The sequence below is a fragment of the Cordyceps fumosorosea genome (assembly GCF_001636725.1).
Source record: "Cordyceps fumosorosea ARSEF 2679 chromosome Unknown scaffold_48, whole genome shotgun sequence".
Classification (NCBI taxonomy): domain Eukaryota; kingdom Fungi; phylum Ascomycota; class Sordariomycetes; order Hypocreales; family Cordycipitaceae; genus Cordyceps; species Cordyceps fumosorosea.
Window position 1 is genome coordinate 100,846 of NW_017387348.1, and position 21,610 is coordinate 122,455.

Here is a 21,610-nt window from a genome sequence, read left to right on the forward strand (position 1 = left end):
TGGACTGGGGGAGTGGAAACGTCAGGAGCTTCAAGAGGATGGATGGAATATGAGTGTGGCTCAGCTCGAGTGGTCTGTTTTTCCCTTTTTTTTTTCATTGTTTTTTTTCTGCCTTTGGAAGAAGCAATTGAGGCAGCAACTCTCACTGGAGGACCTAATTGGTGTGCACTTTTGCGTGTGGCAGACGGTGCGGTTATTTTGCGCCACTGAGGCTGTGTGCATACGGAGCCTGAGTTCAATTTCAGTAAGCTAATTCGTAGTTTTTATTATCACCGAATACAGCAGACCAGGCCACGACCAGTGGATGCTGCTTGTCTCAGTACGCGGGCTGCAGATGTTGACCCCTCGATTGAGCGAATTGAGCGAATTCACAACGTCTGGAGCAAAGGAAAGCCCACCTGGTTTGTTTGTGAGACCTGGGCGTTGCTTGTTTGGCGGTAAAATAGAACTTATGCGTGTACCCGTCCGATGCTCCGATGCTACTAAGTTGGGCGGTATCACACACGATGCGAGCCACACTTCGTCATCGTCCGTGACACCATTTTATTCCCACGTAATTCTTGTACACTTTGGGTTGGATCTTTGTACCCTTCTTACGTTCAATTATTTGTGTTTCTTCTCATTGCCACAAACAGCTGAGAGACGACTTGTGGCTGGGTACTGGTGCGGCCTAAAATAACCTGCCTGACTAGCCCTAGCACGGTAAGGTACCTGCAAGCTTGACTGTTCACTAAAACGACAGGGGAGCCAGCTGTTAGCGCTATGCTTGCACCCACTACCAGAGCCTAACGGCAGAGGTGGAGCCCGTCAACCAGCCATTCTGCATGCAGCGCAGCTCCCGCGAATGTGTTAACATGATCTGTAATAATTAAGGAGGGCGTTAGTTAAGTGCCCATGCTTAAGATGCTCTTCCAAATCTATTACTCCATATGGGTACCGCTGGCCACCTAAAAAGAAGCCGCCTCTTGGCTGGCGACGCCGCTCTTCCCCTACCAGTATCCACTCTCCCTGCACTCCGCAAAACGCCTTCTATTCCTCCAGCTCTCTCTCCTCGCCTCTCCTCTTGTCCCCCCCAAAAGAGTCCAAAGCCCAGCCCCAGTCAGCCAAGTCTATTCGTACGCCATCATCCATCCATCCCTCTCCCACGGCCACCAGCGCCGCCCCATCCGCCCTCTCTACCTCTACCAACCTTCTCGCCCACCCGCTCACCCGTTCCTATACATCATCTTTCCATCCTCCATCCATCAGCGTCGACGCAGATCCCGTTTCTGCCCATCCATCGCCTCATTTGTCACTTGCTGACGCTTGTCGACAACGTCCACGATATTTATTCACCTCTCCGACCTGTCCGCCGCCTCCGACTTCTTTTCTTCCGACCAACCTCGACACCACTCCTCATCTGTCGCCAAGGGACACTGCCACGACGCTACATCTTCAACGTTCCCTTCCAACGGGCGCTTGGTTGGTGCGCCGTGCCCGCTACATTTGCATGAAGTCTCCCACTTGCCGCCTTCAGGCCCTTGCCCACCTCCTCACGACGACTTGATTCAACAATCACCTCTGCGATTGCCTCCCAGTCCTACTGCTCCAATCTCACCTTCTCACCGTCGCCATCATGACGATTCTCTCCGACTTCGTCATCGAGGCTACGCATATCGCTGTTCGGGCCGCCACCGATACCCCGTCTCCCACCGCCAACTCGTCCACCATTTCAACCACATCGAGCCTGCCCACCGATTCCAACTTTCAGAACAATAAAAACTCGGACAACAACAGAGGCAGTTCGCCGCTCCTATTCTTCGTCGCTCTAGGCTTCGGTGTTGTATTCACTAACCTCTGGTAAGATAAGCCCTTTTCGCCCCTCTCGATATTGGAGTCCACTGGGTGCCAACTGTGCCAACACGTCCTAACTCGTGCCACAGGATCATCGTCGGTGTCAAGTATTGCTTCCGTTACAATGCCCGTAACCGCGCCCGCCTTGGTGAAGATGGCGAACCCCTGCCTCTGGAAAATATGCCCAGACCTCATCGTCGTCGTCGCGAAAAGAAGCTCATGACCATGGACGAGGTCAATGATAAATTTCCTATGATGAAGTACAAGACGTGGGTTATTGAGCGTGCACGAGAAGGTTTACCCACTGCTGGCGGCGTAGACTTGTCCGCCAGCAGACCAACCAGTATCCACAACGTTGAAGCGGTTTCATCGGTTCCCATCACAAAAGAGCGCCAGTCGACAGACGAAGCAAACCCGGCGCCAAATAGCCATGAGCCTGTTGCTGCGACCGAAACTAGAGCCGATGAGAAGCCAACTGAGACGGAAAAGGATAAACCAGCTAAGAACACTGACGCTATCGAATCTGCCGGACAGACCTCGACCGCTGCACTTCCCAAAACTGACGACGTGCAACGCGTTGAAAGCCACGAGGACGACCAAGACGATGACGACGAACACATCAACGCCGCCTTGCCCCCCGAGTGCCTTGCTGCGCCCGGTGATACCTGTGCTATTTGCATTGACACGCTCGAGGACGACGATGACATCCGTGGCCTTACCTGCGGCCATGCCTTCCATGCTGTTTGCGTTGACCCCTGGTTGACGAGCCGTCGTGCTTGCTGTCCGCTCTGCAAGGCAGACTACTACACGCCCAAGCCTCGGCCCAATCAGGATGGCGATGCCGCCGCCCAGACCAACCCCAGCTTAGATCCGCGCAGCAATACGCGCATGAACATGCCTAGTAGCTTTGCGTCTGCTTGGTTCCGCAACGGCCCAGCTCCTCCCCTCCGCACGAGCCGACGCTCAAGGACCAACACAACCGAGACACCCGCGGATCAACCTACCGAGTCTTTCAGTCGCAGCATGGTGTCATCTATGCGATCCGCTATGCGGTTTGGCCGCAGGAATAATGCCGCCCAACCCGAGGCACCCGCCCCTGCCGCCACAGCAGAACCAACGCCGGCTCAATTAGAGTCTGGCACCAGACCTCACGTTGTGGCGTAGAGTCGCTGCGGTCTGCCCGCCCAATACCATTAACGACATCCTCATTACGACCTCTATTCATCACCTCCATCGCTCCCACAAGGGGAGCGTTGTCCCCAGCTCAAAAAATCCTCACAACAAGACCGGGTCTGCGCCTGTACATCACTACGCCGCCTGCTCCTACTTGCATTTTCTCACACGTCACATATCCCACGGCACCAAGCCACACTAAAGCGGGAATGTCTTTGATTGGCGGTGTTAAAATGGCTTTGCAATCGATGACTTGTTGGCTGCGGATTTGATTATACCGCGGAATCTTGATCTCTGCGGCGAGGCATGTTTCACTCTGGAGAGTGAGCCGACATGCCCATCCACGCCTGTACATGAAGCACGCAAAATGCGCTTGGGCTGAGTCGATTAACCTCGGTTCTGCTCTTCTGTTTATTTATTTTCAACTTGCATTGTCACTTGGAAGGATACGGCAGCAACGGGTTTGTCCTTGCTATTTTTTGTCTCTTTCGCTTTTTTTTGGGATTAGTTGAAATCTTTGTTTATTTTGATAGCGGCGGAGTTTTGGCTTTGATGTGGCATACTAAATAGCCCCTCGGAGGTATATATACACACGTGTTACATTGTGAATGCCTTTGATCCCTCGTGTGTTTGGAGAAGTTGTTGCTCGCGAAGTCCCAGCTGCAGATGTATTGTAAACAAAGGGTGTACCATGCTATTTACGAATTGTTACCGTAAAATACAAGGCCTGTCTGTCTGTTACAAAAACGAGCCCTTCTGGAAACGCCCACCAAAGTTGGCGCTTTTGGCGACCAACTCCCTGCGCTGCGCCGAGCCAATCTTGCTCCCGAGCGCCATGTCCTTTTCCCTATCAAACGCCCTCTTGCTCGGATCATCGTCCTCCACCTTGGCCTTGCCCCCCTTGTTCGCACCGCCACCGCCCTGGTGCTCGTCGTACAGGCTCCTGCCTCGACTCGCCGCGATCGACGCCGAAATCTTTTGATTCCGCGCCTCCTCCTCGCGTGCCCTCGCCTCATCCGCCGCCTTGCCGCCGCCCGCGCTGTCGGACGTGCGGCCGAGCACGGAATCCTGCAGGCGCTTCAGCTTCTCCTCGGGCGTCTCCGTCCATATCGCCGCCAGGTCCCCGCCGGAGGACGAGGAGGCGGCGGCGGCGGCGGTGCCGGGCTTGGAGGCGAACTTGCGCGCCTTGAGCTTCGTGGGGTCGCGCTCGGAGTAGCCGCTGGAGGTGGGCGGCGCGAGCATCCACGAGTCGCGGGTGGGCGCGGAGGGCGCGTCTGAGGAGGAGGGCATGGAGGGGCCGATGGGGGCGCGGCGGCGGCCGGAGGCGCTGGGGAGGGCAGGGCCGTATTGGTCGTCGGAGTCGGAGGAGGAGTCGGGGTCGGGGTCTGCTGCCGATTCTCGGACGGCAGGTGCTGGCGCAGGAGGAGGAGGGGCGGGACCAGTGTCGGAGGAAGAGGAAGAGTCGTCGTCGAGGCCGATCTCGTCCTTGTTCTGCGCACCGGCGGCGGAGGGTGGTAATGAGGGACCGAGAGATGGTCGGGAGGAGGAGGAGGCTGTGGGTGCGGGTGCGGCGCGAGGACCGTAGGAGTCAGAGTCGGAGTCGGAGCCGTCGAGGTCGATCTCGTCGTTGTTGCGGCGGGTGTGCTTGGAGGAGGAGGGGGACGCGTCGCCGGATCCGGGCGTGCGTTTGCGCTTGGCAGAGGGTTGGGGTGGGAGTTGGGGGCCTATTGAGGACATGTTGGGCTGTATATGTGTGTGTGTGTGTGTGTTGGTGTTGGTGTGAGCTGAAAGGTTAGAGGGTTGTCAGGTGAAGGAGGATGATGGGTAGTTGGGTGAAGAAATGCGCTTGTGCTGCGATTGGGTGGAGTGACGTACTTGGGCGATCCTAGGTAGGTATATAGCATTGATTTTATATACGCGGCTTGACTTAACTTGCCTAGATTTGGAGTTTGTTTAAAAACTAAAAGTAATGTTTGAATCCTTCTGTCCTCATATTTCTCTTCATCTCGTTTTCTCCTACGCTTCCCCTTGTCCTCATGCCCAATAGGTACCACGCATGCAGCCTTTCAGCTATTGCCTAAGATGCTGGGCGCTGTAGGTACATAGCCGTTCCAGGGCCGCCTTGCTGAGCTGCTTGCACCACCACGCCCCAAGAATGAGCTGGGCTCCTTGCTCTAAATTCCAACTCGCTCTATGAATTGCAGCCGTGATCGCACAAATATATTTCGTCCCTCAGCTACTGCGGGGTGCAGGACATCCTCGTGGCGGAGTAACACCGGACCGCCACCGTTGCGCGAAGCTACAGTACAGTGGGATGTACACAGGCTAACAATGAACCCACGCAGGGCTGGCAGGAGCTCAGTAACGTCGTCAAAGCTCCCCCCCAAAACGCACCCAGCCTCCTCTCATCTCTTCTTCCTCCTCATCCAACCACGACAAGCAGCCGCCCAGGCATAGGGCCAGCTATTCCTGGCTTCAATTCACAACGATACACCGCCCACCGCATCCCAGTCCCACTCAGGTTTCCAAGCTTTTCGCAATTGTTGCTCCACGCTCCACGCTCGGCCGAGAGACGGGGCCTCCTCACGCCACGCAAGCCCTCCCCCGACCGTACCGCCCTCCGGAAACCATGAAGTAATGCGACCGGCGACGCCATGGCAGATTCAGAGAACCAGCCGGCTGTCCCGTCAGAGCAGCTGGGCGACATCCCCGCGACGCCCGATGACGCAACGGCCGTCATCGTTGATCCGGTGGCCGTCGTCAACGGGGACGGCAAGGTTGACGAGCACGACGACGCTGATGTGCCCCAGCTCGAGACTGGCGACGACGGCAACGACGAAGATGCTACCAATGAAGAAGCCGTCGCCGAAACCGGGGACCAAGACGCCCACACGCCGACAACACCACTGCGGCCTCTTGCACAGCTGCAGGAAGGATCCGAGCTCGGCTCCGCGGACGCCGCCGACTCGGTAGACCTCACACCAAGGCGGATGCGCAGCCCGGTTGACTCGCTTACCTCTGCGCAGGGCATCTCGCCTTCTGTACAGGTAAGTAAATCCCCATCGTAACTGTCCTCTGGCCGTAGCGACGGCTCTTTGCTAACACGCAGGAACCAGGGCTCCCGGATATCCTCTCCTAGCAGCAGCGTGCTCCCCTCGGTCGCCTCCCGCGCATACCTCGGCAGCCCGACACCTTCCTTTCGCCCCTTCGACCGCCGCTTCTCCTCACGCATCGCGTCCCCAGGCACACACAGCCCGCGCTCCCCGTCGCCTGCCTTCATCGGCGGCCACTCCCGAAACGTCTCCCTCAGCTCCAACTTTCAAGTCGACGCTGGTGGTGGCCCGGACACCGAGACGACGACACCGCCCTGGGAGGTGGTCCGCTGGACGCGTCTACAGAAGCTCAACGGTCAAGCCTTTTCCGAGTCGGGCCGCCGCACCTTTGGCTCGCCGACGTGCCTCGCCGTCTCGGCGTCCATCGTGCTCGGTACCTCCAAGGGCATCATCCTGGTCTTCGACTACGGTCAGAACCTGAAGCTCATCATTGGTCCGGGCACAAAGGCCGTCGAGTCGGGCGCTATCACAGCCATCGCTGTCTCCGCCGACCACACCACCATCGCTGGTGGCCACGCCAACGGCAGCATCTTTACCTGGGACACGTCGCGACCCTCGCGTCCATTCCTCAGCATACCGCACCTGGAGCGCGGCGATGCGCCGCACCGCACCGCGGACGGCCACGTCGCCAACGTGTCTGTGATTCACCTAGGCTTCCTGGGCACGCGACATACGGCCCTCGTCTCGGCTGACGACCGCGGCATGGCCTTCTCGCATCTCGCGACCCGCGGCACGGGCGCGCTCGGCCGGACCGTCAAGACGACAAGGATCCTCGGCCGCTACCCCGACGCCCCGAAGCCAGCCGGCAAGCCAGTAAAGCCGAGCACCGTGCTCGCGTTGGCCTCGCTGCCTCTAGGCAACGTCGAGTGCGCCACGGACATCCTGGGGCTGACGGCTATGCTCACGCCGTATCTACTTGTCATAGTGTCCACCACGCCGGTCGCGCAAACCCAACACAAGTCGGCCCGACCAAAGGACGTCCCGGCCCACAGCACAATGACTGGATGTCTGGCTTGGTTCCCCGCTGTCAGGCTAAAGACGCCGGATCCCGTCAGCGGGAGCGACATATCGAAAGTGAAGCTGGCGTATTGCTGGTCTAACGTCCTAACGGTCCTCGACGTCATCGAGGTGCCCAGCGAAGACGAGGACCAGCCGCCGAGCCTGCGCTTCAAGGCGCGCAGCAGATGGAAGTGCGAGGAGGCCATTGTTGCAGTGCAGTGGCTCAGCCGCTCCGTCATCACGGTGCTCACCGTCTCGCAGCGCCTGATCGTGCTCGAAGACAGGACCATGCGCATGGCCGAGGCCTTTGACCTGATGCAGCGCTACATGTACCACAAAGACCTCTACTCGAAGCAGCTGCACAGCCTGGTCGAGAACCTGGACGAGGAGGACCCTTCGATGCACGGGGTGGTGGCGGACGCCTTCTACATGAGCTTCAAGGCCTACAAAGGCAGGATATTCATCCTCGGATTTAACGAGGTCTCCTTGGGCGCTCTTTCGAACTGGGCCGACCGGTTGATAGCCATGATGGAGCACGGCGACTACATTGGGGCCATCCAGCTTGCCACGTCCTACTACACGGGCGACGCGGACAAGCTGACAGTCGGGCTACCAGAGGATCAAACGCAACGGCATAGCATGGTCAAGGATAAGGTTTTGGAAATCATCAGCGCGTCGCTCAAGTACGCGTTTTCCCAGCGGCAAAGAGATAAGAGCGCCGCGGATGATGCGCATCTGAAGCAGCTCGCCCAGACTTGCTTTGTGGCGTGTCTCAACATTGGCAACGATGACTTTTTGCTCGACGACATGTTTGAGTGGTACGAAGAGGCCGACGTAGCAGGAATATTCCTTGAAGTCCTCGAGCCGTATATCCTTGATAGGTCCATCGTCTTTATCCCTCCTGTAGTGGTCAAGGCCATGGTTAACCACTATGCCGCGCAAGGCTGGGAGAGCAGACTGGAAGAGATGATTTGCCACATGGAGACGGCGACGCTCGATCTCGACCAGATCACACTCCTGTGCAAGCAGCACAGTCTCTACGACGCCCTCACCTATGTCTGGAACCAGGCGATCCGCGATTATATAACCCCCATGATTGAGCTTCTGAGTCTGCTCGTGCCGATCATGGCCAACGGCAGCTATGACAGCGATGCCGTCGGTGAGGACTACTTCAGCATCAACGCTGTCAAGATATTCCCATACCTTTCTTACACGCTCACGAGCCGGATATACCCAAATGGCGAGCCGATGAATGAGGATACGGCGAGTCAAGCCAAGGCTGAGATTTACTGGTTCTTCTTCTCTGGACATACGATAACCTGGCCCAAAGGAAGCGGCAAGGTGTTCCTCACACGGCCTGGGATGGACTACGAGCCTTCCTTCCCGTACTTGAGGCTTATCCTGCGCTACGATGCGCCGAGCTTCCTGAGCGCGCTCAACGAGGCGTTTGAGGACCCCTTTCTCAACGACTCTCCAGATAAAAAGACAAATGGAGGCTCAGCGGTAGACATACCGGAAGAGCAAATCTTTGGGCAGACGATCAACCGCCAATACATTCTGTCTATTCTCTTGGACGTCATGAACCCCGATGATTTCGCCGCGACCGACACCATATATCTAGACATGTTTATCGCGAGAAATCTACCTAAGTTCCCGCAGTACCTGCTCTTCTCCGGATCGACGCTGTCCAAGGTGCTCGAGGGGCTCTGCAACTACCCCGGCGAGGACTTGGCAGATGATGCGCAGTTGAGTGCTGAATACCTGCTTTCCGTCTACCATCCGACCGACATGACGGCCCTGCTGCCGCAGTTCAAAAAAGCTGGATTCTATCGTATATTGAAGCGCATTTTCAAGGTTGACAAGCAGTTTGGTACGTTGATCCGCACATACTTTGAGGACCCAGCGGACCAGGACCAAGTCTTTGAGTGCCTCGCCAGCTGCCTGCGCCCTTCGACAAAACTGGGCTTCCAGCAGCGTACCAGCATCCATGAAGCCATCACCGATCACGCACGGGACTTACTGGACCTCAGCCCCGAGAAGTCTGCTGTGGTGCTCGCCGGAGAGACGAGTGAAACGCAAAAGCAAATTTTGGAAAGCGCATCAGATGCACCAGATCTCCAGTTTGCATATCTCAAGACTTTGCTGGACTCGGAGCGTGAAAAGCTGCCAGAGGAGATGCCGCCAGACCGGCATCTCATTGAGCAGTATGTGCGTCTCATGTGTACGTTTGAGCCATCACACGTGTCAGATTACATCAACCGTGTCCAGGCAGGGGATCTTCGGCTTGACCAAGTGCTGCCTACCATGGAGGAGACTGGTGTCGTGGATGCTGCCGTGACAATTCTTACTCGTGACGGACTGGTGGAAAAGGCCATGCAGCGCCTGGTCGCGCACTTTGACACGCTCGAGTCGGCGCTTCAGGGCGTGCTGTCCGGTGCAGCGGACTGGCAAGAAGACACGGTCGATCTGCAGGCTTCTATTGAGGAGCTGCTTCAGGGCTTGCAAAAGTACATGTACGTTGGTATTTGGCTTTGCCAAGGACAGCAGAGGCCGGCCAAGCGGGCCACGCACGTTCAGAAGCGAGCAAAAGACGCCCAGGCAGCGCTCACCACGGACGAGTCCCTGTGGTTGCAACTGATCGAGGCAGCAGTCAAGCTGACGAAGCAAATATCATCGCAAATCCAAAAGGCCGTAGTCGAAGCAGACTTGGATGGCGAACGACTGCTGACGCTACTGAGATCGCTGGTGCAGCATACCTTTACCGCTTTCCTGGCGTCGACGTCCGGCCAGAACCCGGGCCAGTCGGCGTCTAAGCTGCTAGCGGCCGGGGGCACCAATATCTCCTTCTTGAGAGTCCTCCGTGCGTTCCTGGCCAACGCGGCGGCTTCATCCCCGAACCTGGCCGATTTGCGAGGCGTCCTTGCGTCCATCTTTTCCGCCTACGCGTACGAGGAGTCTATCCTGCGACTCTCCAACCGGCTGCTGGATAGAAGCCTGTTCGTCAACGTCAGCCAGTCGGTGGAGCTGCGCCAGCGCGGATGGCGGCCGCGCGGATCGACGTGCGAGCACTGCGGCCGCCGCGTCTGGGGCCCGGGCGTCGCGGGCGGTGCCGTCTTTGAGGCGTGGGAGACGAGGCAGGCCGCGGAGGACGCCAGACGGCTGGAGGAAAAGAAGGAGAGGAAGAAGACGCGAGCAGGAGGCGAGTCGAGCGCGGAAACGGACGGGAAGGGCAAAGGTAAGAGCCTGGACACGCGGCCGGTAAGCCTGTTGGTCGAGGACAAGGAGCAGGCGGCGGCGGCGGTCGCTGGCGGGACGACGACGGCCAAGGACGCTCCGCTCGGCCCGCTGGTGGTCCTCGCGTGTCGACATGTATACCACCAGAGCTGTCTGGACGCGGTGCAGGATAAGCAGGAGAACGGCACGGGACCTGCGCGGGACAGGGAGTACCGATGTCCGATTGATGGATAATGGGGGACGGAGGTGGTAGACTAATGATAATTATGTATACAGCAAGTTATATTTTCACGAGTTGAATCCGGGTTTTGCCCGTGTAAATAATAAAAAGCAAAAGAGAATTAATTATTCTTGGGAGTTGCGTGAACTAACTAGAATCATGTCTCGTCACAAGCGACAATAAGCGATAAGCGATACGTTAGGCGATGATGTGCCCGGAGTGGGTCCGCATAGCTGTCGCATCATAGGTAGCTTCAACCCCCGTTCAACATCACCACCAAACAAACACCTTGTTCCTCACCACAACGCAACACGCGCGCGGCGGGCGCAAACCCACACGTCACCAAATGCAGGCCTCATCCGACGACGAAGGCGTGGACTACCTCTCCGACGACCACAGCTCCTCCGGCTCCGACACCTCGCCCCCCCGTCCCGCCGGCCCGCCCCTACCACAAAACTTCTTCGCCCCTCCCTTCTACGGCCGCCCCCCCGACGCCTCCGACGACGAACACCCGCACTCGCCGCCGCCGATTGTCCCCTCGGCGGCGCCGCGCGTGCCGACCTATGAATACTACGGGTTCGTGCTGTACCTGCTGAGCAGCCTCGCCTTCCTGGTGTACTTGCTGTGGGCGTACCTGCCGTCGCCGTTTCTGCACGGGCTGGGGATCTACTACTACCCGGACCGGTGGTGGGCGCTGGCGACGCCGGCGTTCCTGGTGATGGCGCTGTGCTACGTGTACGTGGCGCTGGCGTCGTACAACCGCGAGGTGCTGACGCTGGAGCTGCGGAGGGTGGAGACGGTGGTGGACGACGCGGGGCAGGTGGCGCGCGGGGGGGGGAAGGAGGCGTGGAGTAGGGGGACGGATGCGGTGCTGGATATACCGCTGGCGGGCGTGTGCGAGGTGCTGTACGGGGAGGGGAGGGAGGGGGAGGAGGATGAGGATGATCTGTGGACGACGACGATATGATGAGGGATGAGGACCGGTTTGGTTGTTCTTGTGTTCTTGTCTGCTTCATCCTCGGAGCGAGCGAGCGTGGCATACCCGGCTTGAGTGGCCTTGTGCATTTCTGGTGTATTTCTATTTCCTTTTAATACTTTCTTCCCTGGAAGCAGGGTATACGATGAGACCCTGCGACATGGCAAAGGGCGCTGTTGTTAGGATCAAAGAGGGCGACAGGACTGGCCTTGTGTATTATACTTGCTCCTACTATTCAGACTCTGCGGTGGTGGCACATGCATACATACCCCGGCACTAAGCAGGGAGAGATACCAAAATGAGGTATTCAAAAGCTTTGTTCATCTTCTCATAAAACTGGTTTTCAAGGCTATGTATATGACCCGACACATTCTCGAGGGGAAGTCAGCCTTCATCACGAGAGAGTGATTGCACTGGCTACTGCGAGCAGACGGGGTCGGCAACGCAGAATAGGTGCTATTCAGGCTGCAACCTTGGATGAGGATATTGACCAGGTTATGCAACAAAGGAATTTTGCGTTATTACTTGTTGTCTCGACGGCACGGGCCATCCCAAGTCGACCCCCGTTGGTTGGTTGGTTCGCTGAGGAGAGCGTGGGGAAGACCCCGAAACATGAGGAAGAAGCCCGATTTATATTTAGCTGCTATATCGGTCCAATAGCTTCATACGACGACTTGGCAGGCCCCTTCCAAAATGATCCCCCCCCCTCATGATGCAGAGCCACGACAACCTAGCTAGGGAAGACCGAGTTATGGCAGCTCGCAGGGCCGAACATCCCCTAGTATCCGCCCTGTATCTTTAACGTCCGTGATGCAGAGCCCTGAGTAACCCTAGCGGGTGCTTTCGGTGTGCCTCTGTGCGGTTCTGCCGTTCCCATGTCAGACTTGCCCCTTACAGCCTCCTACATGGTAAGTGTAACTCACTTGACACACAAGGCGTCGGCTTGAGAGCTTTACTCCCGAGTCGTTCCCTGGACCGATTTAAGCTTTGGCAAGCCCTGCCGCTCCACGTCAGTCTTGACTGCTTGTCTATTTCTTGCTCTCGTCGGGTAACTCACAGTAGTGTCATATCCTCCGCGTCCGGGTGCGGGGGCCGCAGCGACAAAGGCGGCGAGGGTGGAAAGAAGAATGACTGAGAGCTGCATCGTGTTGTGTGCGCAAGATTGGTTATGTGTGAAAGTGCTGGGATTCTTGAACGGGCTGTAGAAGAGATGATTCGCCTCGGGGTGAACTGGGGTCCAAGTCCCTTTATTTATACTTGCGTACTTTGCATTGCTGAGACGGGACATGCCGCCATTTCATATCTACTCACGTCATATGAGAAGCTTTGATACCTTTCTCTAATGAAAGGACTCACCGAATCTGCAAGCAACTTCTGTGGTGCGGGCCAGTACCAGGCATTACTCGGTTGCTGGTGCCGCTGAAGGATCCGGGCATGGAGCCTGGCAAAGCCTTGTTTCCTGATGGGAAGAGCCGTTAATTGAAAATCGGATATCCGACTGGCCCAATTCCACAAGATAAGTGCTTGTCTCTGTCCATGTCTTGTATGCCCCGATGGAGGCATTGACAGAGTCATAGACCATAGCGGTCAATAGAATAATAACACCAACACCAAAACAGCCCTGAGATGTCTCTCGTGATGATGCCTGTGCCTACGTGTATGTTTGCAGAAGGAATCATTATCGGTTCATAATATCAGGCTGTAAGAGGGGCGCGTAGGATTCAATTGCGGTGCAATGGGCAATAGCGCGGCAAGTAACAGCCGACATGGAGAGCCGATTACCCGGAGCCGCGCTTCGCATGCAAAGGAATATTGACTCTTGATGGGGCGGTTGATTTCGGAGGCGCAGAATGAAAGCCTCGTGTGGGCGGTCAGGTCCTTGTCTTTCCCCGCTCCAGGCTGCAGCTCGCAGCCTTCTTTTGACTGCGTCCACAGTTCAACAATTCTACTGACGCAACGGACGACGGCCGGATGTTCCTTTGTGATGACCGCCTAATTCAACACCCACCCTCTTATTGTTGTGAAAAGAAGCCGGGGGACACTTGATTTCCGACAATGTCCGTCGCTCACCTCTCGCGGCTGCCCGACGACGTGCTGCTGCTGCTCGCCGACGAGCTCGGCGCCGACGCCGCCGACGCTTCCGCCCTCTCAACGCTGTCCCGGACGAGCCGTCGACTGCACGACGTGCTGGGCCGGCCGCTGTACGCGCGCAACGCCCGCCGGGCCAACAGCACGGCGCTGCAGTGGGCTTCGCACCGGGGCGTCGCTGGCACCGTCCGACGGGCGCTCGCCGCCGGCGCCGACCCCAACGCGCGGCGACCACCCCGGAGCCTCCATCGCAAGCGCCGCTACCCGGGCGACGACGACGACGATGACTCGCAGCGCCTCCACGCCTTGTACGTCGCGTCGCCGGCGACGCGGGATCTGCCGTGCCACACGCCGCTGACCCTCGCCGCGCGCGGCGGCCACCTCGACGTCGCGCGACTGCTCCTCGCCGCCGGCGCACGCGTCGACGTGTCCCCGCGGGAGAACGCGAGCAGCGCGCCTCTCCTCGCCGCCGTCGAGGGCGACCACCTCGCCATGGTGCGGCTGCTCACGGATACCGGGCGCGTCGACTTTGACGGGCTCGTCGCGCACGGGCTGAACCCGCTGGCGCAGGCGGTGCAGAGCGCCGGCGTGGAGATGGTGAGCCACGTGCTGGCGCGCGTGGCCAACGGCGACCTGCGCGCGCCGATGATGCCGAGCCCGCTGATCCTGGCGGTGCGCGAGCGCCGGCCCGAGGTGGTCCGGATGCTGCTGGCCGCGGCCGGGCGCAACGTGACGCCCAGGCTGGAGGACGACCACGGCCGCACCGCGCTGTCCTGGGCAGCCGCGGCAGAGCCGCCAGGCAACGGGATCGCAACAGGCATGTTTCAGCTGCTGCTGGACTCTGGCGAGTTCGACCCGGACGCGCCGGACCGCCAGGGCCGGACGCCGCTCGCGCTGGCGGCCGGGGCCGGGAACGAGGCGATGGTCGCTATGCTGCTCGTCAGGTCGGACGTCGACCCCAATCGGCCGGACAGGGACGGGTTGGCGCCCGTGTTCCACGCGCTGCGGCACGAGCACACGGCGAGGCTGCTCATGGGTTGCAGCAGGGTGAACGTCCCGGCGGACGCGCTATTCCGGCTCGGCTGCGAGAAGCGCGTCTCTACCGGCCTCCTGAAGCACTTCATCCGGGCCTACCCGGAGCACCACGACACCGCGGACGGCCTCGGCGCCACCTGGCTGCACGTCGCCACCGCCGCCAGCCTCGTGGGCGTCGTCAATCTTCTGCTAAAGCAGAAGGGCGTGCGCGTGGACCGGCAGAGGACCGACGGCGCCACGCCTCTCCTGTGCGCCGTGCAGGCGGAGTGCAGGGGCGGCAGGGGCGTCACCAGCGCGCTGCTGCAGGCCGGCGCGGACGTCAACCTGACCACGGCGCGGGGTTGGTCGGCGCTCTGCTACGCCTGCCGTGACGGCAACGTCGCGCTCGTGGAGCAGCTGCTCGAGAGGGGAAGTGATACGACAACGGTCACAGACACGGGCGAGACGCTGCTCTACTTGGCCTGCGAGGGGGGGCAGTCGAGGATCGTGCGGGCACTGCTGGCGCGCGAAGCGGATCCGGTGCTGGATGCCGGGGGCACCGGCCGAACGGCACTTCATCTTGCATGCTCTACTGGCAAGGGAGGCATCGTCGACCTGTTGCTTCTTAGAGTTCCCCGAGGACATCCGTCGCTGTCCGCGGGTCGCACGCCGCTCCACGACGCCTGCGAGGCCGGTTTTGCCGGTATCGCGGAGCGTCTCCTGGAGCACGGTGCCGACCCGGAGGCCGCGCTCGAGGACGGCACCACGCCGCTACACCTGGCGTGCAGGAAGGGATCGTGCGACCTGGCGACGCTGCTCCTCAACACAGGCAAGGTGGATGTGAATCGTAGGGATGCCGTGGGCAGGACGCCGTTGAGCGAGGCAGCGGACGGGCCGGCACAGCTGCGTGTGAGGCTCCGAGAATGGGGTGCGGTGGAATGATGGTACATCCATGGCTGTTTTTACACTTCTGTACACAAGATGTAGCCAACCCGCGCTTCCACTTACATACTTCGCCACTTGGACATGCCGGTATAGGCTACCAATTCCATGGAGTAAAGCTTAGCTTGGGGAATAAGTAAAGTAGTATAAAGGGATAAAAGTATAAATATTTAAGAATATAGTAAAATATAGAGAGGGGTAGGACGACTAGGAGGGGGCCCTAGAGTAAGGCCGCTTAGGGCCACTAAGTATAGCCCTAGTTAGAGGAACTCACTTATAAATAAATACTACTACTAACTATAGTTTTTAACTAGGATTTACTAGGGGACCTTTTATATAGACCCTAAATAGCTACTAGTATAGTACTATAGTAGTATTAATATAAAAGTAGGGGTTTTCTACTAGAACTTAGTTTTTCCCTCTTTTATTAGATTTATAGAAGGACTAGATAGGTTAGACTTAATTAGAGTATAATAAATTAATATTATAGAGGTACTAGATAGGTAGACTAGTCTAATTAGAGTAATATAATTAATTAATATAATTTAATTTAAAGGTAGTACTACTTAGGAGTAAGCTATAGTTAAGTAGTATACCTACTATACTATATAGATATATGTATGCTAGCTAATTAGGAGAATCCTAAGTCTTATTTAAGTATACGCCTATCGCTGATTTTATACTAAGCTAGTCACTTTATTGCCCCTCTAGTTGTAGCCATAGCATACGCCGACTGGATTCTCAAAAAGGCACGCAGAGCATCCGACCTGTTGACAAGTCGAGTGACTGGTGCAAGGGATAATCAGACTCGGGCAGCCGCGCTCCGCGAGAACGTTGCGAGTTTCGGATCGCAACTGCTCGGCGGGGCCAGACTGCATTGCAGCTACTACGGCCGGATACGCGAGCGAGAGCTCGTAGCGCAGCTCGGCCTCTTGCTGCCACGGAATGGCCACCTGATCAATCACGTCGTCTGCCCCGTTGAGCGACAGCAGCTGCCCGCCGTCGCCGTCGCCGTCGCTCAGCTGGGTCCAGCCATCGCCAGTGGGATCCAGCGCAAGTCTCTGTGTTTTTTTTACAAAAAGCTGTCAGTGGCTTAAAACAGTGTCGTTCGCGGTAACGTCTTTCGTCTTACACGCAAGGCGTCGCTCAGTTCTTTGCTGAACGCAGTCGTAGTTGGAATGTGTGCCGCAATGCAGGCGACGACGATAGCGGATTCAATAGAAAATTGCATGTTGTATTTTAGAGAAAACTTGGAGTATGCGTTAATGAACGAGAAGAAGAAAATTGTTCAAGGGAGAACGGGCAGGAGCATTCGTTGGGGGAGTCTTATCACACTTACCATCTCTCTCACTCCCACTCTCTCTATATATATGTACAGTACGTGTATGTACGTACGCGCGTGTGTGGGGAGCAACCTTTGGCTATGCTTCCTCTACGGGGTAATTGTGGAATTCAATTGAGGAAAGCGATTACTGCCTCTGGGTAAAATGGAAGCAAGACTTATAACCTGCACCTTTTCTAATAGCCTTATTGTACTCTGTGTAGATCTATTTCGGTTTAGGGAAGCAGTAATTATCTGCACAAGCGGAACAGCATCCTTCTCGCCAGCCTGCAGCCTTATAACGTAACGGTAGCTTTCTGAAGCCTTCTTCCTCTAACGTGTCAAGCATCTGCAGGTTTCAGCTGAGAAACAATTGAGCCGTAAAGGGGAGGGGTATAATTCAGAAAACAACGAGTACGCGTATAGCTACCAACGTCAACAGTATCAACAAATATAAAATACACCAACTCTATATCTAAACCAGAACAGATTGGTCGACCTTTGTCTCTCTATTCTTAACTCTCTCTATTACGACATTGCTTTCTCCCACACATTCTACAAAATATCTACTACTCTTCCATCATCCGTCTTACAAGATGAAGTTTTCAACTTTTTCTTGCGGCATTGCTGCCCTCGCCTCGACCAACTTTGCTTTCGCCAGGCTCTCGTACGAAGTAGCCGAAGCGGTCTGCGGCGGCCTTGGTGTCATGAACACTACGGCTCTTCCAGCTTCCATCAACGTTGAAGACGCTCGAATTTGCGCAGACCATCCCCTCGGAAGTCCTGAGCTCCCGCAGCAGCTGGACAAACGCAAATGCTGGTACGGGCAGCCAGTAGGGTGTAACCGCCACGGTTACTGCTACAAGTCCTGCGGGCCGCCCGGGACTGGCATGTGGTGCTGGACCGCCCAGAGGGATGGGTTTGGACCTTGGGAGAGGTGCTCCAAGGGCTCTGATTGCTCTGGAACCATGGGTTGCGGTGCTGGTGGTTGCAAGGGCTGCGGCTGCGGCTGTTAAGTAGAACAGTCTATAAATATGATTCCTCGTTAAACCTAGATGTTTGGTTTCCTCGTGATTCTTCTTGTAGCACATAAGCTATTTTTGAGCTTCCTAGGATCTGCAAGTGACGTAGCATACGATGACTCTGAAGCAAGCTACAAAATGGACTTTCCTTGAGCTTGATTAACGGTAACAATGATGCTACAACAATGGTATTACACGTAAAGCTCTTTCAAGCCTCGCGTCAGCCTACAACTCTTCTGGTGCTTCCATTTACCTTAGATTACCTAGCATACACCCCTTTCATCTTTCCAGGTTACGCGTAAAGGGATACGGTATTAATAATCCTATTTCGCGTGGCAGCCTACAATTCACCTACAGCACACTAGCGAAAACTGCATGAAAGTTTTTCAGAATGATTATGCGCTGCAATACTTCTACAGCCTTCTTTACGGAAGTACAGTGTTTCCCTCTACGCATTTAAAAGCGCCGCCAGTCCGACTATAGTAGGTTCATAAAAGTTTCGATTAGTTTAGTACTTCCTCTACTAAATTATATATAAAGGCATATAGTTTTCTACCCTTAATAACTAAATACGTACTAGATAGATAAATAGTAATTTAAATCTAATTAATTCATTTAAAGACTTAATTATCTCTATCTATCTACTTTTTATTTTTAAAAGGTATATTCCTTAGGATTTCTATTAGAAGTTAAAAGTTTGTTTTTTATACTAAGTAGGGGTAAAGTTTACTAGTAAAAAGTAAGTAGCTTTTAATTTTAAACTTTATTCTATAATATTTTAAGAAATGAATTTTATAATAAAATATTAAAGTCAGTCTATTTATTATTTTTATAAGTATATTTAATTAGACTTAGTATAGATTTCTAGAATCTATAGAAGTATAGTTATAAGGGTTTAAATACAGAGTATTTAGGTGTAAAAAAGGGTACTAATCGAAACTTTTGTCTACCTACTGTAGCTGTACATTGAGTTAGCGCCTGGTATAGCTAAGCGGGTGATATAGCCGCACTTATTTGAAGCCACTCGTTACTGTCTAATCAATAGTGTACATGAAAGGATCTGTTTGCATATGCATATTGACTGCAGCCTGATTCCATTTTACAAGGTTGCGCTGTGACGTGTTTCTGGCGTTGCCAGGAGTACGCGTCGTCCGTAGTTGGTGAGATGTACCGCCGCGACAAAATGGTAATGTATTTTTGACCTCGTGACAGAAGCCCAGATCCGTAGCCTCGTCCAGGTGAAATAGTCCTATAGCCCGAAAACCACAAAAGAGAGAGATACGTCGCCCTAGCATTACCCCTTTCTCTTTCCCTCAACTTGCTGTCAGGCATCTCAGATATCTCCAGTTTCTTATTACATTGACATTCTTGAAACACTTCACCATGAAGCTCGTCACGTACATCTACGGAATCGCCCTACTTGCCTTGCAGCGTGTCGACGCAGCTCAGCCCAACGACGACGAAGCAAAAGCCATCTGCGGCAAGCTTGGCGTCATGGACACGACGGGCATGTCCGAAGACGCTGCGTCTAAGACCCGACTCTGCGCGGAGCATCCTCTTGGTCATCTTGATCCCTCGGATGACTTGTCGAAGCGACGCTGCTGGAACGGCAAGCCTGTTGGTTGCTCACGTGGCTATTGCTGGCATACTTGTGGCGGCGGCGGCCAGTGGTGCTGGGCGGCCGAGGGTGACGGAACTGGACCCTGGATTACTTGCAAGAATGACAGCCAGTGCAGCAGCATCATGGCATGCGGCGCAGGAAACTGCAAACGCTGCGGCTGCACATGCTGAGCGGAAATTTCATTCACGAAAGATGGTGCATAGATGGAAAGTATTCTACCTGTCGTGATTTAAAGACGAAAATTAGTATTTCTTTATATAGCATCACTATTTAGAATGTTAAATTGCCATCTAAGCTGAATTCTAATAACTGGCGCGTCCTATGCTTGCTCTTTCAACCTTGTCCTTTAGCTATAAAACTAGCTCTATGCTAGGGTGGAGGGACTAATACACTTTAGGGTCACATAGTGAGGCCTTAGTTTATAACGTTAGCTACTAATAAGCTAGTATTAAGGAGGTAGTAATAACCCTATTTACTATTCTATACCCTACTAGTAGAGTATAATATTAAGAGTTAAGCAACTAATTTTTAGTTATTAGTCTTATAAATCTACTTATATATCCTTATATAATAATCTTAAGTTTATTTTTAATAGGATACTTAGAGGTAACTTAGGAACTATCTATATAAAAATCACACCTTACTAAGATTAGTAAGGATTTATATATAAATCTTTATAGCTTTTATATAACTTTTAAATAAGGTTAGAGGTTATATATTAAGCTAATAGGGGTCTTAATAGACTATTAGACTTATTAAAAGAAGTAAAAAGTCTACTTTTTTGTTATAAATATACTAAAGTACTATAGATAAAGAGTAGAGTAGTCTAATAAGTAACTATAAAGTGCTTATAAGGGTATAAGAATAAAGGAACTAGTTATATACTTAGATTATTAGGGATTATAGTAATCTAGTACTAATCTAACATTATTAAGATTATAGAGTAAACTAAGTAATCTAAGTAATATAGTAGAGAATAGAATAAATATATAAAGAAAGGGATTTTTAGTAAATAAACTTATTATAAATACTATTAGTATATATATAGAACTAAGTAAAGTAGACTAGTGTAACGGTGGCTCTTCTCTAATCCACAGTAAATCTGTTTCTTAGGAAGTGAGTCAGGTTGAATGCACCACAGGTGCAGATGAGCAGTATCGTAGCTTGAGTCACGTTTAGGAGATTACTCCCAATAGTAGAACTATTGCTTAGATTGATCAGTAGAGATCTAGTCTGGCTATCTACTGGGAATCCCCTTCCCTATATACCCTTCCTATCCTCTACTGTGCTACCTGGATCACTGGCTCACGCTGAGGTCGTGATCCTTTCTTGGCTCACTGGCTCACGGTGAGCCCGTGAGCCTATCGTGGTCACGTGACTTTCTATCCTGATCGGGCGTCCTGCAGGCGTCCCGCCTGGCCTCCTTCTCGGGCCGCCCTCTAGGGTTAAGTACACTAGTACCTAGATAGGATAGAAAGTTATATAATAGCTTAATAGATTACTATAATAATCTAGTAAACTAGAAGGATTACTAGGATTATAGAGTAAATGAAATAATTTAGGTAATAAAGTAGAGAATAGAATAAATATATAAGGAAGGGGATTTCTAATAGATAGTTAGACTAAATATCTACTAATTAATCTAAGTAATAGTTCTACTATTAGGAGATATCTTTTAAAATAACTTATACTATAATACTATTTATTTATACTCTATACTTTTAACCTAACTTACTTCTTAAGATATAGACTAGGATCTAGTTACTATTACACTTAAGAACTAGATTAAGTATAGAGTAGTAAAGTTAGGATCTACCTATTTAAATTATAGAATAACTAATAGTATTTATAATATTATTAAAGTACTTCTATTAGCTCTAAGGCTATTAAGTCCCTCTATAATTTCTAATAGTATAAAAAAAACTATAGTCTAGCTATTTATTATAAATACTATAAGACGTATAGGCGGGGCTAAGTGAGGTAAAGCGAAGGCTTATTATACTAGCCACTAAAAAGGATAGGAGATCACATAATCTCCTTAGGATTAAGGACTT

At 53.7% G+C, this 21,610-nt stretch overlaps 8 protein-coding genes across 8 annotated transcripts; 6 read left to right on the forward strand and 2 right to left on the reverse strand.

The window, feature by feature from the left end:
- Positions 1–1,615: 1,615 nt before the first annotated feature.
- On the forward strand, positions 1,616–2,997 carry ISF_09415 (RING finger domain-containing protein; the record flags this gene model as incomplete). The annotated part of the gene is made up of 2 exons (XM_018853017.1): positions 1,616–1,839; positions 1,923–2,997. 2 exons carry the CDS (start codon positions 1,616–1,618, stop codon positions 2,995–2,997), a joined length of 1,299 nt encoding a protein of 432 aa, XP_018699820.1.
- Positions 2,998–3,744: 747 nt separating this feature from the next.
- Positions 3,745–4,743, reverse strand: ISF_09416 (hypothetical protein; the record flags this gene model as incomplete). The annotated part of the gene is made up of 1 exon (XM_018853018.1): positions 3,745–4,743. The coding sequence occupies one exon, from the start codon at positions 4,741–4,743 to the stop codon at positions 3,745–3,747; it is 999 nt and encodes a 332-aa protein (XP_018699821.1).
- A 917-nt stretch (positions 4,744–5,660) lies between these two features.
- Positions 5,661–10,586, forward strand: ISF_09417 (golgi complex component; the record flags this gene model as incomplete). Its single annotated transcript, XM_018853019.1, has 2 exons — positions 5,661–6,053; positions 6,123–10,586. 2 exons carry the CDS (start codon positions 5,661–5,663, stop codon positions 10,584–10,586), a joined length of 4,857 nt encoding a protein of 1,618 aa, XP_018699822.1.
- Positions 10,587–10,918: 332 nt separating this feature from the next.
- ISF_09418 (subunit P of phosphatidylinositol N-acetylglucosaminyltransferase) lies at positions 10,919–11,539 on the forward strand (the record flags this gene model as incomplete). The annotated part of the gene is made up of 1 exon (XM_018853020.1): positions 10,919–11,539. One exon carries the CDS (start codon positions 10,919–10,921, stop codon positions 11,537–11,539), a length of 621 nt encoding a protein of 206 aa, XP_018699823.1.
- A 2,064-nt stretch (positions 11,540–13,603) lies between these two features.
- On the forward strand, positions 13,604–15,592 carry ISF_09419 (Ankyrin repeat-containing domain protein; the record flags this gene model as incomplete). Its single annotated transcript, XM_018853021.1, has 1 exon — positions 13,604–15,592. One exon carries the CDS (start codon positions 13,604–13,606, stop codon positions 15,590–15,592), a length of 1,989 nt encoding a protein of 662 aa, XP_018699824.1.
- A 707-nt stretch (positions 15,593–16,299) lies between these two features.
- On the reverse strand, positions 16,300–16,823 carry ISF_09420 (hypothetical protein; the record flags this gene model as incomplete). Its single annotated transcript, XM_018853022.1, has 2 exons — positions 16,300–16,653; positions 16,725–16,823. The coding sequence occupies 2 exons, from the start codon at positions 16,821–16,823 to the stop codon at positions 16,300–16,302; spliced, it is 453 nt and encodes a 150-aa protein (XP_018699825.1).
- Positions 16,824–17,509: 686 nt separating this feature from the next.
- Positions 17,510–17,929, forward strand: ISF_09421 (hypothetical protein; the record flags this gene model as incomplete). Its single annotated transcript, XM_018853023.1, has 1 exon — positions 17,510–17,929. One exon carries the CDS (start codon positions 17,510–17,512, stop codon positions 17,927–17,929), a length of 420 nt encoding a protein of 139 aa, XP_018699826.1.
- A 1,389-nt stretch (positions 17,930–19,318) lies between these two features.
- On the forward strand, positions 19,319–19,726 carry ISF_09422 (hypothetical protein; the record flags this gene model as incomplete). The annotated part of the gene is made up of 1 exon (XM_018853024.1): positions 19,319–19,726. The coding sequence occupies one exon, from the start codon at positions 19,319–19,321 to the stop codon at positions 19,724–19,726; it is 408 nt and encodes a 135-aa protein (XP_018699827.1).
- Between the last annotated feature and the right edge of the window lie 1,884 nt (positions 19,727–21,610).